A 26,806-nucleotide genomic window follows, 5' to 3' on the forward strand; every position below is an offset into this window, starting at 1 on the left:
TAGAAGTAGATACCTTAGGGGTTGCGAAGCAACTCAAATCGCTTGATACGGGCAAGTCTTCAGGTTCAGATTGTATACCGATTAGGTTCCTTTCAGATTACGCTGATACTATAGCTCTCTACTTAGCACTCATATACAACCGCTCGCTCACCGATAGATCTGTACCTACAGATTGGAAAATTGCGCAGGTCGCACCAGTGTTCAAGAAGGGTAGTAGGAGTAATCCATTTAACTACAGACCTATATCATTGACGTCGGTTTGCAGTAGGGTTTTGGAGCATATACTGTATTCAAACATTATGAATCACCTCGAAGGGAACGATCTATTGACACGTAATCAGCATGGCTTCAGAAAACATCGCTCTTGTGCAACGCAGCTAGCTCTTTATTCGCACGAAGTAATGGCCGCTATCGACAGGGGATGTCAAGTTGATTCCATATTTCTAGATTTCCGGAAAGCTTTTGACACCGTTCCTCACAAGCAACTTCTAATCAAGCTGCGGGCCTATGGGGTATCGTCTCAGTTGTGCGACTGGATTCGTGATTTCCTGTCAGGAAGGTCGCAGTTCGTAGTAATAGATGGCAAATCATCGAGTAAAACTGAAGTGATATCAGGTGTTCCCCAGGGAAGCGTCCTGGGACCTCTGCTGTTCCTGATCTATATAAATGACCTGGGTGACAATCTGAGCAGTTCTCTTAGATTGCTCGCAGATGATGCTGTAATTTACCGTTTAGTAAGGTCATCTGAAGACCAGTATCAGTTGCAAAGCGATTTAGAAAAGATTGTTGTGTGGTGTGTCAGGTGGCAGTTGACGCTAAATAACGAAAAGTGTGAGATGATCCACATGAGTTCCAAAAGAAATCTGTTGGAATTCGATTACTCGATAAATAGTACAATTCTCAAGGCTGTCAATTCAACTAAGTACCTGGGTGTTAAAATTACGAACAACTTCAGTTGGAAGGACCACCTAGATAATATTGTCGGGAAAGCAAGCCAAAGGTTGCGTTTCATTGGCAGGACACTTAGAAGATGCAACAAGTCCACTAAAGAGACAGCTTACACTACACTCGTTCGTCCTCTGTTAGAATATTGCTGCGGGGTGTGGGATCCTTACCAGGTGGGATTGACGGAGGACATCGAAAGGGTGCAAAAAAGGGCAGCTCGTTTTGTATTATCACATTATAGGCGAGAGAGTGTGGCAGATATGATACACGAGTTGGGATGGAAGTCATTACAGCAAAGTCGTTTTTCGTCGCAGCGAGACCTTTTTACGAAATTTCAGTCACCAACTTTCTCTTCCAAATGCGAAAATATTTTGTTGAGTCCAACCTACATAGGTAGGAATGATCATCAAGATAAAATAAGAGAAATCAGAGCTCGAACAGAAAGGTTTAGGTGTTCGTTTTTCCCGCTTGCTGTCCGGGAGTGGAATAGTAGAGAGATAGTATGATTGTGGTTCGATGAACCCTCTGCCAAGCACTTAAATGTTAATTGCAGAGTAGTTATGTAGATGTAGATGTAGATGTAGAAGGTCGGTGAGGGCCGCTTCACCAAGTGCATCATGTGGGGGCAAGTAAAGCGAACATACAGTCAATGGATGACTCACGTGCACGGACACAGCGACGGCCTGTAAAGTGGTCATAAGTGAGAGAGGTGAGGAGTGGTAGTCCGCCCTGACGAAAATACCAATGCCTCCTCTAGCTCTCTCCACGCAGGTCGTCCTTTTTGTGGAGTGTATAGCCTCGTATCTCAGGGAAGTATGATGGATGGAAATACGTCTCCTGGAGACATAGACACAGTGGTCTACCCTGAGAGAGTAGACGAAGTTCCTCCACATGCGTCCTGAACCCTTGCAAGTTCCACTGAAGTATGGGAGCCATCTATGTTGGGTGTAGCACCTTCATCCTGTCTCTCCGATGGGGCAGGGAGACCGCAGCAGGTGGAGGGGCAGGCGTGGGACGAGATGATTGCCCCACACATACATCGAATTCCATCAACTCAGGAGAAGTCAGATGAAGCCTCACGTAAAACAACATCTGCATGGTCAGATGGTTTACCATGGGATTTGACCTGCTGTTGCTGCTGTACAGGAGCTTGCTGTGGTTTGGTGGGCTTTGGGGGAGCTGATGTGGGAGTGGTAATTGGCGCACTGGGCTTGGAAACAGCCTCAGATGTTGGAGGCGCCAGGGGCTGGCCCAAGTTCGCCACTGTTCCTTTGTCTGCCGTTCGAGTAGGGGCTACTGGCTCTGAAACACCGGCTGCGTTGCAAGTGCACTGACAGCTGCAGATGTTAGTGCCAACACTCACCACCTCGGTCTGCGTTGAGGCATTGACTTTTGGAGTAGGCTTCTGAACCAGCGATGCAAAAGATGTAGCAAATGTGGGAGGTTGCATCGACTTATAGATCTCCCTGGCCTCACCATAGAGATACGCTTGGTTGTTTTTATTTCCTGGACTTCGCGTTCATCTAAAAATAATCGGCAGTCCCTACTCCAAACAGGGTGGTTAATACATTTAGCCGGAGACGAGCAACCAACTCCTTCATGAGCAGCCTTACCACAGTTTCCACAAGTCGCTTCGCCTTTACATCCTAAGGTGGTATGCCAAAAACGCTGGCATTTAAAACAGCGCATTGGGGTCGAGAAATAAAGCCTCACACTAAGGCAAAGGAAGCCAGCTTTAACATCTTCAGGAAGTTTTGTGCTACTGAAGGTCAGAATAAAGGAGTCGGATTTGACAAGATTGCCATCAACCCTCTTCATGATGTGTTGGACATCAACGATACCTTCCGGAGCCCACTCACGTTGCAGTTCGTCCTTGGGAATGTCAACTAGATCCCGGCATGTTACAACACCTTTGCTGTAGTTCAAGGTGCTGTGCAGTCCAGTGTCTATGGCATACTCCCCAAGGCATTTAGCAGCTTGCAGGTTAGTTGCTTGCTGGGAAGTGGAAGTTTCCACTAGCAAGGTCCCATTACGTAAGCGCTTCACCAATTTTAAGGAGCCACAGATGCCCTCCAACCCCTTTTTTATACAGAAGGATGAAACCTTCTCGAAACTACCCTCCTTCCGTTTGACAATGAGAAACACATTCGGATTACCAGAATGCAATCTGTTACCTAAGACTGGACTTGTCAAAGAAGTGCCGGAGTCAGGGGGACTGACTGCACGAGCTCTCTTAAGAGACTGGGTATTAGAACCTTCCAGCAGCCCACCCTTTCCGCTGGGAGGAAGAAAAGAGGATTTCGAAGGAACCAACTCGGTCCCACGAGCAGCTAGGGAACTAGAAATCCACCTAGACAGAGCCCCGCATGCCTAGGTAAGCCTTATACAACTGAGGTGCGGCAGGTTCCCCAGAGGTCGCCCGCTAATGACTGTTTCCCCTCAACAGCCATGCATCTCATCAGCGCACAGCACACCTTGAGATTGAGGGGTTGTTTATAGAGGCTTATTCCATCCTCTTGATCCGGGCGGCCAAGCCAAGATCCCCACTCCCTGAGACACACAATTCCACCGCCATGCCGCACGGTGGTCATTGAGGTATGTCCAGAGCTTACGGTGACAGAGGACTGGCGGCGCTTACCAGTCCCCAGCTCAGGAACCCCGGGGTCGCCAAGCCCGTACCCAGAAAATGAATGCTGAGCCCCTGGGGGCTATTACATACATCATTTCTGCTGATTTGTTTCCCAGAAAATGTAAGCTTTAGATGACTTATCACCTGATGATCAGAATGTGCAATAGCCAGTCATGCTGGAAAAACATACACAGTCCTTACAGTCAAAGGAATCTCTAACAGCAATGCTGGAAGCTTGTTTTCAAGGAAGTGTATGTAGTGGGACCCTGTAAGGTTATGCAGGAACACAACAGATCCAATCAACCAGCTGTTTATAATGCCACACCACATTTTTACAGAGAATCGTTCTTGGAATTGTATCTCCACAAAGGCTTATGGCTTTTCATTGGGCAACCAATGCAAGTTACAAGAGTTATTGATACCTGCACAAGTGAAAGTGGATTTATCAGTGATAACAAAATTACTTGGCAAATTGCAATTATCCAATGACAAAATTCCAGTCATCTAACTTTCATCCTCTTCTCAAAGGTCTAGATCCAGTGTAAATGGTAAGGACAGAGGCAGTGCTTATTCAATGTTTTTCATATTCTTTTATGTAGAACACATGTAGAAATTCTGCGTGTACTTATTGAAGGACTATGTTCTGCCCACTGAATAACGTCTTTTACATCATCCACAGTCTGTTCATTTACACATTCAGATGAAATATAAATGTGAGACAATGCACTTGGCTCACACAGTTTAGCAAAAACATGAGTACTCTGCAGTTAGAAAATTATCTACAGTATTCTCTACAAGCAGCAACAGTGTACAAAGATATGTTAGAATATTTGTTTTTCTTTTTAAATATTTATTAAGTATTCTTATTTTTCTGATATGTTCTATAGCTTTCATGATCCCCTCACTATGGATCTGTTGAAATGAAAAGAACATTTCATCTAATCTGTTACCATGTCAGCATACTCTGCATTTGTAAATACGCGCAGCATGCTAAAATAATACAGAAAAACTGCCTAACACATCACAATCACAACCACATTTAACTAATTCAATTATGCAAACGCATGCAAAACTCCACTTTTTTTTCCTTCCCCCCCCCCCCCCCCCCCAGACAACTGATAAATAAATCCATAGCAACTGGAATACTAAGATGCGAAATGTAACCAATAAAAACTGGAAACATATTACAGGGAATGTTTTATTTAAATTAGTCTACACTAACACCTCCTAAAATATTTACTATTCCTCCTGGAAAACAACACAAATAGTTAGCGAGGAACACTGTTTTCTTAATTTGGATGTTCAATTATGTAGCAATTTAAATATCAGAAGCCAGCTATGATTTTGTACTTTCAGATCCTTAGTTCAGTTAGCAGTATTACAAAGGGAATGCATCAATGTCCGCAGTTAAATGTTTTGGAAATGCTCAATAATGATCCACTGGCCAGTGAAGTTGTACAGTTAGTGGTCTGTTAGATGCTGTTTTATCTGTGGAAGGTTACGTGTTTAAATCCTTTCTTTTCTTTCTGTATTCATGTTCAACAATACAAAAATTCTAAATTGGGTACACAAGCACTTTCAGCTTCAGAAATCTGCCTGGCTTACAGCCAACTCGCCATAGAACATAAGAAATAAAATTGAGGTCTACATTTCAATGCAAGTGCTAATTTCTTGCCTTTCTGTCTATAACTCATATGTACAGACCTGAAAAATTAGCATTAGCAATAAATATGAACACAGATGTGAATTCTGCCTTAAAATGCCATTTTATATAATCAATGCTATTTCATAGCAACTTGCATCCTGATGAACTAATTTATCTGAGCAGGACTAAAACAGCTTTATTTAATGTCAAAAAAATGCACCTAAGCACAAATGCAATGACGTATCAGTGCACTCGTAAGTTACGCTCTGGTCCCACGTCAAACAGTGGGTGGCTATATTGTCTCTATAAGATACATCCCATGCATGGCAATGTAGAACTCAGATGTGTGACTTAACATTTTACAACAAAGAAACATACATTTGTCTGCCTGCAGAAGGTGGTATTACGTGACATTGATGACATCGTAATGTGGCAGTTTTAAGTGCATGGTGATCTGTATTATGGTTGCATAAATACCAGTAGAGGTAGGGTCTGAACTACCTTGTTTATGATGTTGCTGCCAGCTTTAGCAAGCTATTCCATGTAGTCATTACCTGAACACTTTGAAGCACACCATTTTGCTTTATGTTATGCATAGTTCGTAATTTTCTATTTTTACTCTGAAATGAACAGAGACCCTAATCCCTGTCTATCACAGGATTCTGGTATGAATCTCATGACACCAAAAGGGATCGGCAACCTGTGTGTCAATTCTGTTTTCGTTGAAACACAGAATGTGGGTGTAGGCTGGCTGACCTGTTTGTTTCCCCACTGCCTCTCACCTACTGTGAATATGATGTTTCCATCTGTTTACATTTATGGCTGCCTCCTATGTTGCAATGCCCCCCCCCCCCCCCCCATAGTGGACACATAGCGTTCCTGTAATGTGAGAGTAGAGTTACTTTTGGTTCTACTTCCACAGTAACTAAAATGTCAGTTCTACCTGTAGCACTGTCAAGTATGGGTTGCATGGCTGATGAAAGGACTCTCCAAGATGCTTATCATCGCTTATATGCTACACATTCCAAACTGGTATTCTACAGGTTTTGTAATTATCAAATAAGTGGGAAATCAGATTAGCATTCTGTTCACCAGTGATAATATGCTGCTGCTTCTCAACACAAACCACCACTTGCTGAAAGCTTAAAGAAAAGAACCAAATAACACTTAATAAAACTGTTGCTGTTTTAGCAGGTGCAAATATTCTACTCAAAAAACTCTTATTATGGAGAACACAAACTATTTGTTCTCTTTTATTATTATTATTATTATTTGCAAATATTCCAGTCCAGAAGCTCTTATGGAAAACACAAACTATTTATTCTCTTTTATTATTGTTATTATTATTATTATTTTATTTACAATAACTGTACTATAAAATTTATATGTTTAATCATAAAAAAAATTGTGCTGCACCAAAAATAGACACTTATTATGTCAAAAACAAATGCTAATTTACCACAAATATATGCTGCATTTTCAGGTCCCTACAGTTATAGGCAACTATTAGCTCTTAACTTCTTTTGAACATCATCAAATGAAACTTTAAAATAAAAACTGTGTAACAATGAATACTTCCTCCAGTACAAAAATTAACAGGTATCCTCTTTTGACCTTACCTTGGTTCGCCTGCTGATACTGAAATATGAACACATCTGCTGGTAGAGTGCCTCCTGTGTTTCACGGTCCCAATAAAAGTCAGGAGTGTCAAGTAAATCAGAGCTCAGGTTAATGAGATGGCGAAGTGCAAAAAGTTCTCCTGTCTTTCTCAGAACTTCCTTCCGTGACATTCGTATTTTTCTGCCTTGTTTCATGTCCTACAAAAACATGGCACATGGTAAAGTACATAACCTGGTGGAAAACAAGGAACAAGCCTTTAAAACTAGGAGACCACCTTTGAAACAAGTTTGAGATAGACAAAAGTGTGTGACTATTATATAGCTTATACAAATAAAGATTAAAAATTTGTTATTGATCTTCAAATGCAATCATAGTATGGAAAAATACTTCTGCACAATAGCACTTGTGGAGGGAGGCCCTCAGCCACAAGAAAAATGCAGTTCAGGGTACCTGGTCACAAGTATTTTGAAACAAAGAACCAGCCTTAACCAGATAATAGAAAATAAATGACAAATATGCAGGGAGCAGGGATTGCAGGAAACAGGAAACATTATCACATGCTGATATGTGGAGGGGGGGGGGGGGGGGCAGGAGAAACAACCTGGCTAAAAACACAAGCTATAATATTAGTGATCACCTGAAATACAGAGCAGCCACTATGCACCCTGTCTTTTGTGGTCCTGTGACACAAGAGGTGGACAAAATTTATTTGAATAATAAATACAGATAACAATTATTACTCATTATTCAAAATAAAACACTTATTCATCATCTGTGAATAAAGAGCACTATGAGTAACAGATAACTCTGAAATCCAATGACTTTACTGCTCCAGTTCCGTGCCACTTATTTTAACAAATGAACTTTTTGCTTCTTTTATATTTCAAAACAATTCTGAAACAGCTCATCATTAAGTTACCTTGCTTTTTGAAGAACTTAAGAAAATGAGTTCTATTCATGAAAAGAGGGTAGCTGTGTGTTATACTTCATGAAATTGTCTTCACTACAATTTCAAGTCACAATATTCTTCAGCAAAACTTGAAAAATCAACAACTCTGCTCGTTTTTGGCAGCAATTTCTTTGCAATTTCATGCTTGCTTAAATTTCCAAATCACATTCAAAATAAGTTTTCTTTTTACAACATAACAACTTCTGTATATTGAGCAAGCAGTGAATGAAACAAAAGAAAAATTCGGAGTAGGTAATAAAATCCATGTAGAAGAAATAAAAACTTTGAGGTTCGCCAATGACATTGTAATTCTGTCAGAGACAGCAAAGGACTTGGAAGAGCAGTTGAATGGAATGGACAGTGTCTTGAAAGGAGGATATAAGATGAACATCAACAAAAGCAAAATGAGGATAATGGAATGTAGTCGAGTTGCCTCGGGTGATGCTGAGGTAATTAGATTAGGAAATGAGACAGGAGGAGGAGATTAGTGTTTAACGTCCCGTCAACTACTAGGTCATTAGAGACAGAGTGCAAGCTCGGGTGAGGGAAGGATGGGGAAGGAAATCGGCCGTGCCCTTTCAAAGGAACCATCCCGGCATTTGCCTGAAGCGATTTAGGGAAATCACGGAAAACCTAAATCAGGATGGCCGGAGACGGGATTGAACCGTCGTCCTCCCGAATGCGAGTCCAGTGTGGTAATGAGACAGTTAAAGTAGTAAAGGAGTTTTGCTATTTGGGGAGCAAAATAACTGATGATGGTCGAAGTAGAGAGGATATAAAATGTAGACTGGCAATGGCAAGGCAAGCGTTTCTAAAGAAGAGAAATTTGTTAACATCAAGTATAGATTTAAGTGTCAGGAAGTCGTCTCTGAAAGTATTTGTATGGAGCGTAGCCATGTATGGAAGTGAAACATGGACGATAAATAGTTTGGACAAGAAGAGAATAGAAGCTTTCGAAATGCGGTGCTACAGAAGAATGCTGAAGATTAGATGGGTAGATCACATAACTAATGAGGAGGTATTGAACAGAATTGGAGAGAAGAGGAGTTTGTGGCACAACTTGACTAGAAGAAGGGATCAAGTGGTAGGACATGTTCTAAAGCATCAAGGGATCACCAATGTAGTATTGGAGGGCAGCATGGAGGGTAAAAATCGTAGAGGGAGACCAAAAGATGAATACACTAAGCAGATTCAGAGGGATGTGGGTTGCAGTAGGTAGTGGGAGATGAGTAAACTTGCACAGGACTGAAGACGACGACAACAACAACCACCACCACCACCACCACCACCACTACTACTACTACTACTACTACTACTTCTGAAACTCATCAAATGTATTCTTTGATATTTTTTTGATTATTACATGGAAGCGCCAAAGAAAGTGGTTTAGGAATGCGTATTCAAATACAGAGATATGTAAACAGAAAGAATACGGTACTGTGGTCGGCAATGCCCATATAAGACAACAAGTGTTTGGCGCAGTTGTTACATCAGTTATTGCTGCTACAACAGCAGGTTACCAAGATTTAAGTGAGTGTGAATGTGGTGGTATGGCTGGTGCATGGGCAATGGGATACAGCCTCTCCAAGGTAGCGATGAACTTGGGATTTTCCCATACAACCATTTCACGAGTGTAGTGGAATCTGATAAAACATCAACTCTCTGACATTGCTGCAGCCGGAAAAAGATCCTGTAAGAATGGGACCACCAATGACTGAAGAGAATCATTCAACATTACAGAGGTGCAACCCTTTCTGCAAATTGCTGCAGATTTCAATGCTGAGGCATCAGTCAGAATCAGTGTGTGAACCATTCACCAAAAAACCATTGACACGGGCTTTTGGAACCGAAGGCCCACTCATGTACCCTTGATCACTGCACAACACAAAGTTTTACGCCTTGCCTGGGTCTGTCAATACTGACATTGGACTGTTGACAACTGGAAACATGCTGCCTGGTCGCACAAGTCTCGTTTCAAATTGTATCACGTGAATGGATGTGTATGGGTATGGAGACAACTTCATAAATCCATGGTCCCAGCTTGTCAGCAGCTGATGTGGGCTCTGTAATGGTGTGGGGCGTGTGCAATTGGAATGATATGGGAACCCTGATACATCTAGATACGACTCTGATAGATGGCAAGTACGTAAGCATCCTGTCTGATCACCTGCATCCATTCACGTCCATTGCGCATTCCGATGGACGAGAGCAATTCCAGCAGAACAATGCAACACTGCACACATTCAGATTGCTGCAGAGTGACTCCAGGAACACTCTTCTGAGTTTAAACACTTCCGCTGGTCACCAAACACCCCAGTCATGAACATTATTGACCACACCTGCAATGCCTTGCAACATGCTGTTCAGAAGAGATCTCCACCCCCTCGTGGTCTCACAGGTTTATGCACAGTCCTGCAGGATTCTTGGTGTCAATTCCCTCCAGAACTACTTTAGACATTAGTTGAAGCCATGCCATGCCGTGTTGCGGCACTTCTGCATGTTCGTGGGAGCCCTACACAATATTAGCCAGTTGTACCAGTTTCTTTGGCTCTTCAGTGTATATGTCCATAGATTGTTGCAAATCTCCACTGGTTCTGGACAGCAATACATATGGACTATTTGTTTCTAAATCGTGGGTAAGACATTGGTGCAATAGTTACAGTTGGTGCAGAATGAAAAAAAAGTACATGGTGTGCTTCCGGGTGTTCTGCCAAGTTGTTTCCAGTGTATGCATAATGTTTTGAAGAGCAACCCATCCATCTTCTTCAGGTGCTGCAGCTGTTGCTGTTATGTGTACTCAATGCCTGGATTCCAACCAGTCTGCTGGGCTCATTCTGCTATTTATAGCAGAGTTCAATTTCCCACTGCCAACTACAACCTTTGATGCTCCTTTCCTACCTCTTGTAGGCAGAGGCAGCAGCAGTACTGGATAATGAGCTGCAGCTTCTCTGAGTCATTATTGATACCCAATGCAGAAAAGAATAGTAAATCCCTCCTCCTTGAAATCAGCATGTATGGCTGATAATGGCTAGGTTTGTGCTGTTGCTGGTGTGAAGCTTGGCTGAGATCCCCACCCAGTGATTAAGTGGCATGGCCTTAACTGTACTAGCCAACTCAGATGGCCTTGCTTGGAACTGTAGGGGCGATGGAGTTGGGAATGGGTTGAAGACAGGATGCTATGCTGTGCCAGTGCAACAGGGGCTAAAAGAGACTTGGGTAGTTGGAGTGGCTCTGTATCCATGGGCTTCCATACAGTGGCCCCCTGTCTACACACTTTTGAGTGGGATAAAGGGGCTTGTGGATGGTTGCCACGTTGTCAGACCATGAACTGTAGATGACTGGAGGGCTGCTGATTGAAAATGCAGCCACAGGTGGAGCTGGTTTTGATAACAGGTCTTGAGCTCATGACCAGCCAAAGTGTCAAACAAACAGCTGATGCCTCCTCTGGCCCAGAATGACCCCTTGGGTCTACCCGGGGTGCCGGCCAAATGTGTTCCCCCTCAGATCAGGCACCCCGTGTACAGACAGTCCCACACTTCATCTGAGCACACAGCATGGGGTGCAGAAAATCTAGCAGGGTTCGATGCCTATGCCAATGCTCTATTTTGACTGGACAGATATTTAATGCTGGGGTGAAAAAGCCGAACTTGTCTACCTGACAACATAAGCCATTTTACAACAACCACTTGGAAAGTGATTCATGGTTTCTGTGGCAGTTTGTATCATCACTCCTGTTATGATGATATTGTCTAAATAGTTAACACAGTGTGGAATACCCTGAATCAATTGCTTTAAGTATTTTTTTAAATATGGCAGGGGCACCAGCAACTGCTAAATGGTAAATGATTATAATGGAAGAAGCTGAATGGGTTGTAGGCCAGCAACTGTTTTGATTTGCTATTGAGTGGAAGTTGTAGATCAGCATCTTTTACATCTATTTTTGAAAGATATTGATTGCCCTTCGGATAGTCACAAATCCTCTGGGCAAGGCATAAGTGGAGGTCAATGTCGGACTGAGCTATGATAGTTGCCTTGAAATCAAGAAATTCATAAAGGGTCATTTGGATTTTGAATGATAACTATATGTGCTGACCGCTGACTTGTAGAGGCAGGCGAAATGATGTCTAGTTTCTGAAGTCATCTAAGCTTGGCCAGAATAACACCTATAAAAGTAAATGGTCGCGGACAAGCATTACAAAATTTTGGTACTGCTCGTAGCTTCAAAGGGATATGAGCAGTAGCATTTTTGTACAATCAAGCCGTGGTTTGAAAATCTCCTTGTGTAAATTGCAAAGAGAATCAAGGTCAGAAAATGGCACTGTTTTGGACACTAAATTTACTTGGTCCACAATTACAAAACTATATCTTGTAATAGCATAGATGTAAGAGCGTTAGGCGATTTCACTACTAAGAATATCGGTACACACACTGTGTTTTTGTACTAAGCTGTAAGCGACAATTCTCTGAGGAGAGAAACTGTCTTTTGGGAGTAAAATAATTACCTATCACTGAGCCCTTTGCAGAGAGTGTGAGCTCAGCCACCAATATGTCTCATTGTTTAACGACATGGCATCTTCAGTGCCCAGCTGATACTCTACAAATCGGCCAGAAATAGTAAGAGCCAATGTCAGCCTCTATGACGCTGGTGGAATTAACTTGTTGTCTGCAGCAGTTACATGGTGCGGTGTACTGTTACTGGGCTGTGATGCTATGGGATGTTGACAAGCAGCTTATTGACACACGTCTGCCAAGTGCTCAAGTTTGCCACACACCAACAGTGTGTAGTGTATGTGGATAACAGTTTCTTGAATGCCATCTGCCACAGTCAGGGTGTGGCTGGAGCATCACTGGTTTGCATGATGATTGTTTTGACACCAAGTGTGGAAGGCATTTTCGACACATCCATTTATTGTTAAAAAAAGGGGTTTTCTCGATACTGAAGGGGGCCCGTTAAGATTGGTGTATGTAAGTCCTTCACGAGATGCTGTCAATTAGGATGATTGTGAGCCCAGGTGAGAATTAAGTGCCTAGAGAGAAGTTGATAAATTGGAATCATCAGTTGACTGCTGCCCATGACAGTGACCACCAACTTTTGATGCTTCAATTAGTAAAAGTGAGCTGAGCTTGAGAAGCAACATCAAAAGATTTAGCACTTTTAAGATTAGGGTCAAATGTGGCTAATACCTTAGCTGTGACTTCCCTGGAGTGAGGGAGGGGGGGGGGGGGTGACAGGTGCATAGTCACATTATGAATCAGTAATTTTAAAAGTTAACCATTTTGACAACTGAAACTACTCTGGTTTGCGAGATCCTGCAAGTCAGTAGCCCATGCTGCCTAAGGCTTTCCACATTGTTTATGAAACTGATTAAATAGTAGCCTAGTTGCAACAAGGTCACACTGATGACCACAGCACACATGGTCCATTTAAAGGCAAATCATTATAGTTGGAGAGTGGCAGTAGTTTTTTTACCACTGTTAGAAAACAAGAATAAAGAACTTTGATGCTTGCCAGAAATGCTATAAGCAAGAGAGTGCAGTTCAATCAGCAGTATGGCTCCCTCATCAAAGCAGGTGAATGGCAATGGGGTCACAGCAATGATCACCATTCAACGCTGTTACTGTTGTTGGGCACGAGCTGTAGGATAGCATCTTGTTGTTCTTGGCGCTGTTGATGTAGTTGCAGTGACAGCTGTAGTTCCCAAAGTTTAAGAAACTTCAAGTCAATAATACCAGCTCTGGATGCAAATGAGTCAAACTGCATATGGTAATCCTCGTTGCCACTTTTCTATTCACTTCTGACAGGAAAGTGTAAACTGTTATCAGAGCAAGAGTCATCATAAGCTGCACACTGAATATATCCGAATAGCAAAAACCAGACAGTCCAGAATAAAATCAGTGTCACTGTAGGTGTAACAATATAATGACATACTGGGCACTGAACAATTACTGGCCAACCAGGTGACCTATATCAATGCAAGAGGCACAGTCCAGGTGTGTTCCACATCTTGTGGCTGGAGGCAGTGGCTGTAATAAGGAGATGTAGCATCTCTGAATCACTACTGATACCCATTGTAGGCAGGGATACTAAATTAGCCATTAGCAACCACTGATTTCTTACTGTGTTCACTCATATTACAACATTACAAACATGAACAAAGTGTGTAATATCAATGAGACGCCCATATCTGATAGTCTCAGACCTTATAATTAAATGTGTCCTTTGAGACTCCCGTCTCGTTATTATCTCACGATAATGATCAAATATGATCGAAGCAGACTAAATCAATTAAAATTTGTGCCGCGGCCGGGACTCGAACCCTGGGTCTTCTTGCTTACTAGGCAGATATGCTACCACTGCACCACCGAGGCACTATGGCAGACATAGCTGCACGAACTACCTAGGGCAAGTTCCCTCCCCAACACAAACTTTAATTCATTTTCCCTTAATATTGTCACTATTGCCAGGGTTCGCCGGTATTGGCGAGCTACCCAGCATTGGACGTAGCGGGACGTCTGCTGTACCATATGGTGATCTTCTCAGATCTTATAATTAAATGTGTCCTTTGAGACTCCCGTCTCGTTATTATCTCAAGATAATGATCAAATATGATCGAAGCAGACTAAATCAATTAAAATTTGTGCCGCGGCCGGGACTTGAACCCGGGTCTTCTTGCTTACTAGACAGATATGCTACCACTGCACCACCGAGGCACTATGGCAGACATAGCTGCACGAACTACCTAGGGCAAGTTCCCTCCCCAACACAAACTTTAATTCATTTTCCCTTAATATTGTCACTATTGCCAGGGTTCGCCGGTATTGGCGAGCTACCCAGCATTGGACGTAGCGGGACGTCTGCTGTACCATATGGTGATCTTCTCAGATCTTATAATTAAATGTGTCCTTTGAGACTCCCGTCTCGTTATTATCTCACGATAATGATCAAATATGATCGAAGCAGACTAAATCAATTAAAATTTGTGCCGCGGCCGGGACTTGAACCCGGGTCTTCTTGCTTACTAGACAGATATGCTACCACTGCACCACCGAGGCACTATGGCAGACATAGCTGCACGAACTACCTAGGGCAAGTTCCCTCCCCAACACAAACTTTAATTCATTTTCCCTTAATATTGTCACTATTGCCAGGGTTCGCCGGTATTGGCGAGCTACCCAGCATTGGACGTAGCGGGACGTCTGCTGTACCATATGGTGATCTTCTCAGATCTTATAATTAAATGTGTCCTTTGAGACTCCCGTCTCTAAATCAATTAAAATTTGTGATTTAATCTGCTTCGATCATATTTGATCATGATCGTGAGATAATAACGAGACGGGAGTCTCAAAGCACACATTTAATTATAAGATCTGAGAAGATCACCATATGGTACAGCAGACGTCCCGCTACGTCCAATGCTGGGTAGCTCGCCAATACCGGCGAACCCTGGCAATAGTGACAATATTAAGGGAAAATGAATTAAAGTTTGTGTTAGGGAGGGAACTTGCCCTTGGTAGTTCGTGCAGCTATGTCTGCCATAGTGCCTCGGTGGTGCAGTGGTAGCATATCTGCCTAGTAAGCAAGAAGACCCGGGCTCGAGTCCCGGCCGCGGCACAAATTTTAATTGATTTAGTCTGCTTCGATCATATTTGATCATTATCATGAGATAATAACGAGACGGGAGTCTCAAAGGACACATTTAATTATAAGATCTGAGAAGATCACCATATGGTACAGCAGACGTTCCGCTACGTCCAATGCTGGGTAGCTCGCCAATACCGGCGAACCCTGGCAATAGTGACAATATTAAGGGAAAATGAATTAAAGTTTGTGTTGGGGAGGGAACTTGCCCTAGGTAGTTCGTGCAGCTATGTCTGCCATAGTGCCTCGGTGGTGCAGTGGTAGCATATCTGCCTAGTAAGCAAGAAGACCCGGATTCGAGTCCCGGCCGCAGCACAAATTTTAATTGATTTAGTCTGCTTCGATCATATTTGATCATATCTGATAGTGTTAGCAATCCTGGTGCAATGGAGGAAGGTGGTGCAGATTAATTGGCTACATTCTCATTTTTTATTACTTATGGAAAGTACTACCGCATTTAGGCAGGGCAAAGGAGGAAGTAGCGGCAAGTGCAAAATCAGTCAAATTGTGCTGCATTGGTAATGTAAGTGCTAAGGCTGTCTGCCTATGAAGCATTTTTATGCTGCGTTTATTACATTGTAAAGAATCAAGTTAAGCTGTGCTCAACTCGAGGTTTGATTTTAACACTGCAGTGCTTTACTAAGCATGGTGGTGTGCCCTTGCATTCCTCCCACCTCTGAATCTATTTTGGGCAGTTACAGGGGGACCTACAGCCCAACATGTACTTGAAACACAGCACAGAGACTTAGCATTTTTCTCACTGTTAGGAGCGAAAGAAGCAATAAGGATCAGAAAAAATCATAGGACTAAACGGCATAGAAACCCAGACCATTAGCTGTGTAGTCTGGAATGTAACCCATTGAGCCACCAAGACACATTACTAGAAAAAAAAACCTTAATAATATATTTATCAAATGGAAACTGAACTGAGCCAAGGGAGCAAACACTAGTTACAGAATACTATACAAGAAGTAAACAAATGAAATATGGTGACATTTTACATTTGCTTTTCAAGTTACAAATAAAAAATAGCAACAAATAGCTTATTCATGAGTACTTTTTTTCATGATCTATTTATTCAAATAATTATCTAGATGAAAATTTATTGAATAATGCCCATCTCAGTGTGGCGCCATGACTGGCCTTTGGTTAACGATGCTGTGAAGCTGGGCAGCTACCTGGGAATGGATGTGAAATCTTAAGTTGGTGCTGTTCTGATGGGTGCTATTTAAGTAGACAATCTGCTTTTGCGCACTACATGGAAAAAAGTCTTTGAACTGCCATTGAACACAATCTGTGTGACGCCAGGCAGTGTATCTGAGGGTATATGAGTGTGGATGTAATGTATCAGTATCATAATGAATTTTTGTCAGTATGAGTCAAACGAGAGAAATGTGCGATTTCAAATGGGATATAACTGTATGAAGAATAAAGTTTGATCAGAGAGTTTAGGCCTCCTATTGAATATGGGATCAGCTGACTGACATTGAGTCTTACACCTTTTTTGCAATATTCTCGAATTTTCAACAATTCTCCTGAATGGCAATATCTCTTTATGCAATGATAGTGCATGAAAGTAATTTTGCAGAGTTACTGACATTAAATATTACCACATATCACTTATATTTATTACGAACATCAGCAGATTCTGAACTCTTTTGAGCAACCACTGCATTCAAACTTTTTATCAACGATGAGCACATATGCAGAATTACTGGTTTCCATCAGAAATTAAATCAGTTCAAGCTCATATCTGTGATATCTTGTTACATGCACACTTTATTTAACAACATTGTAGTATCATATCATAACTGTTCCAAAACTGTGCATCTCAAAGACAGCATACAACCATGTATTTCCTCTCACAAAGTCATTGCAGCCATCGTTCCACGTTGAAGACATGTATTTTCCCTTGATATAACTCACAACGTGGAAAATAAAAATAATACCTCCACACAATATATACACCTTTACATTTAACATCTTTGTTTATAACTTATAGTTGCAAGTATCATTTGTTGCTAAGAAGGTTTAGGGATACCATCACAATCTGTATTACTCTCATTCCAATTCTTTCGTTTTTTCATGACAAATTATTTCAAAGTTATCATGCATTTGTAATACATACATCTTAATTTCATACGAAAGGAAAACACACTAAGAACATTAGTAATGAGAAAAGTAAAATAATAAAACAGAGAGGGAGAGGATGTGATCAAAATACTCTTACCTCAGTTACAAATTCAATTGTGTCTACATAACGGGACAGTGAAGCTTCCCATATTCCTAATTTTACAGACAAAGCCATTGCATTGGAGAAAGTATATTTATCCAGATATGTTGTTTCTTTGGATGTCAGACACAGATTCCCATTACTTAGTCTGCTGTGGCTGAAATATAAAAGAAGAAAGTAATTTTCCATTCATTGTTGTGGTGATATAATTAGTTCACAAATTCTGCATTAAAATTTTAAAGAATTCTTTTTCACATTTTAGCATACCACAAAACTCCCTCTCATTTTCAATAGCATGGATGTTGTTAAAATCTTAGATACATTTCTTCCCCTAGAATGTGTGGTTTCACACACTGATCTGCCTTTTATGTTGTAGGATATTTACAGTGGTGGGCTAGAGTAAGTGTAGTGGGTGAATGGATAGAGCAGGTTTTAAACTGCAAATAATGCAACGGATAGAAACTTTGGGGCGAGGATAATGTTCTGGAAATGGTATAAAGTTTAAAAAGTATGTTTTGGAGCATGTAAAAGCACACGAGTTGTTTGTCAATTTATGTGTGTTCATTATACAGCATGTTATATCTGAGTGAGCACAATGAAAAGGCATGCATAGACGTAGAACTGTACGTCTTGGGAACACCTAGTAGCAGTTGATGTGCATGCTTTGTAGCATCATTCAAGGAACCCAAGTGCCTCCTACATGGCTATTTAGATCTTCCCACCTGATATTAGGTACCCTAAACTCTGGAGATGGTAACTTCTCTTCAATATATTCTAGTATCTCGCCAACCTCCTATCTCCGTTTGTGTATAATTCCTCATCTAATTTTTTTATTATACATTTTATGTATTAATTTCCTCACTTATATTTACATCCTTCATTACTTTTCATCTATAGCCTGCCCCTGAAATCCTGCCCATCAACCCCCCCCCCCCCCCCAGTTTCTAATCGTACCACTTATTTAACTTTTCATTTCACTTTTTCTATTTCTCATTCTGTCCTCCAGTCTTCTTTGAGTGAACTGTCTCAGTACTCAACAATATACCAGCAGGGAGGATGGTAAAGTAACATGCAATAATTTTTTTCTCCCTTGGCATTGCAGCTGGAATGTTGAAGTTTCATGACAATATAATCTGAAGTCTGTGCTACAGAAGATGTTTTGGTTTCATGCGTAGCTCTTCCGAGATAAGTATGAACAGCGAAACTATCAACTTATGAAGGGCAGTAAGGCTTAGCTTGATATTTGCGGGCCAACGGACATAAACTGAGTGAAATTGACAGGGACGTGCACAAAGTGTATGGGAACAACTGTATGGACAATAGCAATATCTCCAGATGATATGCATTCTTCCGAGAGGGCTGTGTGAACCTTAGTGATTTGGTAGGCTCTGGGTGGCCACTAGCAGCTGCAACCCCACTGAATTCATAGCCATTGAGACAGCAATATTGAATGAGTGGCATGTGCAACTGCGAGCCTCAGAACAGCAGTTCAACATTTCCTATGGTGTGATGCCTGGTATTGTTTATGACATGCTGAAATTTTGTAAAGTTAGTGCTTGTTGGATGTCTAAGAAACTGACAGACAACCACAAGGGCCAACAAATATGGCAAGCTTGGACCACTTAACATGTTATGCCATAGAAGGGCATGACTTTCTGAAAGGACCTTGCACCATCAGACTTTCATTTGTTTGATGCCATGAAGAAATTCATGGCCGGCCAATGTTTTGTGACACATGCAGTAGCGAAATCAGCACTCCGCAAATGGCTGAACCCCAACCAAATGGACTTCTATGAACAGGTGATATTGAAACTGGTACCATGTTGTTGTTGTTGTCTTCAGTCCTGAGACTGGTTTGATGCAGCTCTCCATGCTACTCTATCCTGCGCAAGCTGCTTCATCTCCCAGTACCTACTGCAACCTACATCCTTCTGAATCTGCTTAGTGTACTCATCTCTCGGTCTCCCTCTACGATTTTTACCCTCCACGCTGCCCTCCAATGCTAAATTTGTGATCCCTTGATGCCTCAAAACATGTCCTACCAACCGATCTCTTCTTCTAGTCAAGTTGTGCCACAAACTTCTCTTCTCCCCAATCCTATTCAATACCTCCTCATTAGATACGTGATCTATCCACCTTATCTTCAGTATTCTTCTGTAGCACCACATTTCGAAAGCTTCTATTCTCTTCTTGTCCAAACTAGTTATCGTCCATGTTTCACTTCCATACATGGCTACACTCCAAACAAATACTTTCAAAAACGATTTCCTGATACATAAATCTATATTCGATGTTAACAAATTTCTCTTCTTCAGAAACGCTTTCCTTGCCATTGCCAGTCTACATTTTATATCCTCTCTACTTCGACCATCATCAGTTATTTTACTTCCTAAATAGCAAAACTCCTTTACTACTTTAAGTGTCTCATTTCCTAATCTAATTCCCTCAGCATCACCCGATTTCATTTGACTACACTCCATTATCCTCGTTTTCCTTTTGTTAATGTTCATCTTATATCCTCCTTTCAAGACACTGTCCATTCCGTTCAACTGCTCTTCCAAGTCCTTTGCCGTCTCTGACAGAATTACAATGTCATCGGCGAACCTCAAAGTTTTTACTTCGTCTCCATGAATTTTAATACCTACTCCAAATTTTTCTTTTGTTTCCTTTACTGCTTGCTCAACATACAGATTGAATAACATCGGGGAGAGGCTACAACCCTGTCTCACTCCTTTCCCAACCACTGCTTCCCTTTCATGCCCCTCGACTCTTATTACTGCCATCTGGTTTCTGTACAAATTATAAATAGCCTTTCGCTCCCTGTATTTTACCCCTGCCACCTTTAGAATTTGAAAAAGAGTATTCCAGTCAACATTGTCAAAAGCTTTCTCTAAGTCTACAAATGCTAGAAACGTAGGTTTGCCTTTTCTTAATCTTTCTTCTAAGATAAGTCGTAAGGTCAGTATTGCCTCACGTGTTCCAACATTTCGACGGAATCCAAACTGATCCTCCCCGAGGTCTGCATCTACCAGTTTTTCCATTCGTCTGTAAAGAATTCGCGTTAGTATTTTGCAGCCGTGGCTTATTAAACTGATAGTTCGGTAATTTTCACATCTGTCAGCACCTGCTTTCTTTGGGATTGGAATTATTATATTCTTCTTGAAGTCTGAGGGTATTTCGCCTGTCTCATACATCTTGCTCACCAGCTGGTAGAGTTTTGTCATGACTGGCTCTCCCAAGGCCGTCAGTAGTTCTAACGGAATGTTGTCTACTCCGGGGGCCTTGTTTCGACTCAGGTCTTTCAGTGCTCTGTCAAACTCTTCACGCAGTATCGTATCTCCCATTTCGTCTTCATCTACATCCTCTTCTATTTCCATAATATTGTCCTCAAGTACATCGCCCTTGTATAAACCTTCTATATACTCCTTCCACCTTTCTGCCTTCCCTTCTTTGCTTAGAACTGGGCTGCCATCTGAGCTCTTGATATTCATACACGTGGTTCTCTTCTCTCCAAAGGTCTCTTTAATTTTTCTGTAGGCAGTATCTATCTTACTCCTAGTGAGATAAGCTTCTACATCCTTACATTTGTCCTCTAGCCATCCCTGTTTAGCCATTTTGCACTTCCTGTCGATCTCATTTTTGAGACGTTTGTATTCCTTTTTGCCTCCTTCATTTACTGCATTTTTATATTTTCTCCTTTCATCAATTAAATTCAATATTTCTTCTGTTACCCAAGGATTTCTAGCAGCCCTCGTCTTTGTACCTACTTTATCCTCTGCTGTCTTCACTACTACATCCCTCAGAGCTACCCATTCTTCTTCTACTGTACTTCTTTCCCCTATTCCTGTCAATTGTTCCCTTATGCTCTCTCTGAAACTCTGTACAACCTCTGGTTCTTTCAGTTTATCCAGGTCCCATCTCCTTAATTTCCCACATTTTTGCAGTTTCTTCAGTTTTAATCTACAGGTCATAACCAATAGATTGTGGTCAGAGTCCACATCTGCCCCTGGAAATGTCTTACAACTTAAAACCTGGTTCCTAAATCTCTGTCTTACCATTATATAATCTATCTGATACCTTTTAGTATCTCCAGGGTTCTTCCACGTATACAACCTTCTTTCATGATTCTTAAACCAAGTGTTAGCTACGATTAAGTTGTGCTCCGTGCAAAATTCTACTAGGCGGCTTCCTCTTTCATTTCTTAGCCCCAATCCATATTCACCTACTATGTTTCCTTCTCTCCCTTTTCCTACACTCGAATTCCAGTCACCCGTTACTATTAAATTTTCGTCTCCCTTCACTATCTGAATAATTTCTTTTATTTCATCGTACATTTCTTCAATTTCTTCATCATCTGCAGAGCTAGTTGGCATATAAACTTGTACTACTGTAGTAGGTGTGGGCTTCGTATCTATCTTGGCCACAATAATGCGTTCACTATGCTGTTTGTAGTAGCTTACCCGCATTCCTATTTTCCTATTCATTATTAAACCTACTCCTGCATTACCCCTATTTGATTTTGTGTTTATAACCCTGTAGTCACCTGACCAGAAGTCTTGTTCCTCCTGCCACCGAACTTCACTAATTCCCACTATATAGGTACCATGATAGGAGAAATGTGTTGAGAACATAGGTAGGAAAGTAGATAAAAATGTTAATTCATTAATGTTTTTTGTTGTTGTTATCTACTGAACTATTTGGTGATAAAATTGTCTTGCATTACTTTCCAGTCTTCCCTCGTATTTCTGACCCAACTAAAAATGGTAGACTGATGGGATATGTCCTGAGGCATCAAGTAATTGTCAGTTTGGTAATGGAGGGAAGTGCAAGGGTTAAAAATTTTAGAGGAAGCTCGCAGTGTGAATGCAGCAAGCAGGTTCAAACGAAAAGAACGAAGAGTAGGGTTTCATGTCCTGTCAACATCAAGGTCATTATGAGAAATGGAGCACAAACTTGGAATCTTTCAATGATAGGGAAGGAAATCGGCTGTGCCCTTTTCAAAGGAACCATCCTGGCGATTTAAGAAAAATCGAGGAAAACCTAAATCTGGGTGGCCGGATGAGGATTTGAACTGTTGGTCTCCCAAATGCGCGTCCAGTGTACTAAGCACTGTGCCACCTCAATGGTACAAATGGATGTAGGTTGGTGTAGTTATGCATGGGTGAAGGGACTTGGACAGAACAGACTATCACAGAGAGTTGCAGCAAATCGATCTTCGAACAGAAGAGGACGACGACGACGACGACGACGACGACAACCACAACAACCACCTCTGACACTTTCCTCTTCATCTGCGTTTCTAGGTTTATATCTACACTCCGCAAGCCACCTTGCAATGTGTGGCAGAGGGTACTTTCTGTACCACTGTCACACATGTCCTTTCCTATTCCAGTTGTGACCAGTTCACAGGAAGAATGACTGCCAGTAAGCCTCTGCATGGGTGCAAATCTCTTTCTAATTTTATATTCATGATCTTTTTGTGAGATACAGTACGATGAAGAAACACATTGGTTAACAAATCTAGGTACATACTTTCTCTGAACTTTAACAATAATTCATACCATGATGCAAAATCCCTGTGTCTGCAACTGGTTGATCATCTCTGTGATGTTTTTGTGTTTACTAAATGATCCTATAATGGACCATTCCACTCTTCCTTGGATCTATTCCATTTCCTCTGTCAGTCTGATCTGCTGAGGATCCCATACTGGTGAGCAATATTCACGTATTAATCGAACAAGTGTTTTGTAAGGTACTTCCTTTGTTGATGGACTACACTTCCTGAGGAGTCTTCCAATGAACCTTAGTCTGGCATCTGGCTTACTCACAGTTAATTTTATGTGGTACTTCCATTTCAAACCACTCCATACTCATACTCCTACATATTATATGGAAGAAACTGCTTCCAGTGATTGTTCTGCAATAGTGTGATCGTACAATAAAAGGTGTGTCTTTCCATCTAAGTATTCTCAATATGTTACACTTGTTTATGTTGAGGATCAACTGCCGCACTCTGCACCAAGAATTGATCCTCTACAGGTATTCCCGCATGCTGTTACAATTTTATTGTGTCACAATTTCTCTGAATACAACAGCATCATCTGTAAAAAGCCCCATGGAATTTCTGACATTATCTTCTTGGTCATTCATATACAGGGCACTCTACAATTCCCTTTACAAACTTCTAGGACTTGCAGAATTGGAACGAATGTCCAGAAATGTACAGTGTCCACACTACAACCATCTGAAAACATGGGTAACGTGACCACTTTTACAATTAATTTATATTAGGTGTGACCCAGTACTTCACTCGTTTTATAATTCCTGTCATGGATTACTAAAGAAACAAAAAGGAAACTTACTCAGTGTACACAAATAATTCCAATTCAGCTGTGCAGCATCATCTTGGAACACCACAGTCACACCTGCTGATGGTGAAGGTACCTCTTTCTCAAAGCCATTGCACAATTGTGGCAAAAAGGATATGTGATGGAGTCAGGAGTTGTGGATAATTATCTTGATAAAGGTGATGAGCAGCTCTTTTATTACTGTGAGCTTTGCCACACACAAGAATCATGTCTGTGAATTCTGCTAACATGTACTCAACCAAGTTGCTCTGACACTCATAGACACTTGAGTGAGGCTTGAACCAGGACAGACATCAAATGAAAATGAAATCAGCCAATCCGACATAAGCATCTCTCAACCCCCCCCCCCCTCCCCTCCCCCCGTTTTCAAATGGCTGTATCATGGAAACACCTTCATCTACATACATACTCCGCGAGCCACCATATGGTATGTGGCAGAGGGTACCCTGTACCATAACTAACCATTTCCTTTCCTGTTCCACTCACAGATGGCGTGAGGGGGAAAAAGACTATCCATATGAGCCCCAATTTCTCGTATCTTACCTTCATGATCCCTACATAAAATGTAAGATGGTGGCAGTTGGATCATTGTGCAGTCAGCTTCAAATGCCAGTTTTCTAAACTTTCTCAGTAGTGTTCTTCAAAATTAATGTCTTCTTCTCTTCACAGGTTCCCACTTGAGCTCCTGAAGCATATCCATAACACTAGTATGCTGATCGAACCTACTGAGTCGGCGACTCACCTCAGAAGATGTTGCCCGCAGTAGACAACAAAACTTCAGGAAGGAGAAGTAGTTTTATATATGAACCACGGCAATTCAGCCCAGAAGTTTTAAATAATGAAGACGCCAGCCATTAAAGTTTACATGTTTGATTACCATGTTGAATGTTTTTCAGAAATATGGGATCAGCCTGTTGCGCTCCATCCATAGTCTGCAGTATATCATGTGAGAAAAGAGCAAGCTGGGTGTCACACGAGCAATGCTTTCTAAAGCTGTGGTGATTCTTGGACATGAGCTTTTCAGTATCTAGGAAATTTATTATATTCAAACTCAAACTATGCTCTAGAATTCGGCAGCAAACCGATGTTAAGGATATTGCTCTGTAATTTTGCAAGTCCATTGTTTTACCCTTCTTATATACTGGAGTCACCTACGCTTTTTTCCACTTGCACTGGTCAAGAGATTCGCAATAATTGCAAACTAAGTAAAGGGCCAATGATCTACATCTACATAGATACTCTGCAATCCACTGTATAGTGCATGCTGGAGGGTACCCTGTAGCACTACTTGTCATTTCCTTTCCTTTTCCACTCAAACAGAGTGGGAAAAAATGACTGTTTGTATGCCTCCATATGAGCCCCAATTCCTAGTATCTTATGTTTGTGGTCCTTATGTGCAATTTATGTTATCAACTGTAGAATCATTTGGCAGTTAGCTTCAAATGGTGGTTCTCCGAATTTTGTAAATAGCATTTCTTAAAAAGAACATCGCCTTCCCTCTAAGGATTCACATTTGAGTTCCTGAAGCATTTCCGTAACTCTTACATGTTGTTCAAACCTACCGGTAACAAATCTAGCAGCCTGCCTCTGGATTGCTTCAATGTATTCCTTGAATCTGACCTGGTACGGATCCCAAACACTTGAGCAGTACTCAAGAATAGGTTGCACCAGCATACTATACGTGGTCTCCTTTACAGGTGGGCCACTCTTTCCTAAAAATTCTCCCAACAAACCAAAGTTGACATTTGCCTTCCCTACCACAGTTCTCACATGCTCATTCCACCTCATATCGCTTTGCAACATTATGCCCAGATATTTAAACAACTCCACGGTGTGAAGCAGGACACTAGTAATACTGTAACCAAATGTTACAGGTTTGATCTTCATACTTATTCACATTAACGTACATTTTCCCTCATTTAGGGCTAGCTGCCATTCATCACACCAACTGGAAATTTTGTCTAAGTCGTACATTCCAACAGTGACTAAACTTTGACACCTTACCATACACCACAGCATCATCAGTAAAGAGCTGCAGATTGCTGCCCACCCTCTCAGCCAAATCAGTTATGTATGTAGAGAACAGAGGTCCTATCACTCTTCCCTGGGGCACTCCTGACTGTACTCTTGTCTCTGATGAACACTCACCGTTGAGGACAACTTACTGGTTTCTATTATTTAAGAAGTCTTCGAGCCACTCACATATCTGTGAAGTTATTCCATATGCTCGTACAATCATTAACAGCCTGCAATGGGGAACTGTGTAAAATGATTTCTGGAAATATGGAAAAGAGCAAGCCGAGTTTAGTACAAGCACTGTTTTCTAAATGCACATAAGCTTCTCAGTCTCAAGAAAGTTTATTATATTCAAACTGAGATGTATACTCAAACTATGATGTAGAGTACTCTTTCCAAAACCGAATTGGGATTCCGTCTGGGCCTGGCAACTTATTTGTTTTCATCTCTTTCAGTTCTTTCTCTATGCTTGGGATGCTTATTAGTATGTCATCCATATGGGACTCTGTGCAATGGTCCAACAATGGTACATTTGTACGATTTTTCTGCATGAACCATTTCTTAAACATGGGATTTATAACTTTAGCCTTCCTTTTGCTATTTTCAGACAGACTAGTCAACAACTGAGTGAATGGAAGCCTTGGACTCGCTTAGTGATTTTGCATAGGACCAGGATTTTTTTTTGGGTTCTCTGCCAGATCTTTAGCCAAGATACGATTGTGGCAACTGCTATACACCTCACACACAGATCTTTTCACAGGC

General features: G+C 41.4%; 1 protein-coding gene and 4 non-coding genes across 5 annotated transcripts in view; 1 reads left to right on the top strand and 4 right to left on the bottom strand.

Moving 5' to 3' along the window:
* Nucleotides 1–26,806, bottom strand: part of LOC126285314 (required for meiotic nuclear division protein 1 homolog) — a 100,962-nt gene that overhangs the window by 19,328 nt on the left and 54,828 nt on the right. The window contains exons 4-5 of the mRNA XM_049984614.1: nt 17,658–17,817; nt 6,839–7,036 (exon numbers count right to left, since the gene is read on the bottom strand). Of these exons, the coding sequence (XP_049840571.1) occupies nt 6,839–7,036; nt 17,658–17,817 (358 nt within the window). The remainder of the gene's footprint in view (nt 1–6,838; nt 7,037–17,657; nt 17,818–26,806) is intronic.
* On the bottom strand, nt 14,085–14,157 carry Trnat-agu (transfer RNA threonine (anticodon AGU)). The gene has a single exon. It is a non-coding gene; the product is annotated as a tRNA-Thr (tRNA).
* Nucleotides 14,428–14,499, bottom strand: Trnat-agu (transfer RNA threonine (anticodon AGU)). Its single transcript has one exon. It is a non-coding gene; the product is annotated as a tRNA-Thr (tRNA).
* On the bottom strand, nt 14,770–14,841 carry Trnat-agu (transfer RNA threonine (anticodon AGU)). The gene has a single exon. It is a non-coding gene; the product is annotated as a tRNA-Thr (tRNA).
* Nucleotides 15,329–15,400, top strand: Trnat-agu (transfer RNA threonine (anticodon AGU)). The gene has a single exon. It is a non-coding gene; the product is annotated as a tRNA-Thr (tRNA).

The sequence above is a fragment of the Schistocerca gregaria genome, chromosome 8 (genome assembly GCF_023897955.1).
Source record: "Schistocerca gregaria isolate iqSchGreg1 chromosome 8, iqSchGreg1.2, whole genome shotgun sequence".
Lineage (NCBI taxonomy): Eukaryota > Metazoa > Arthropoda > Insecta > Orthoptera > Acrididae > Schistocerca > Schistocerca gregaria.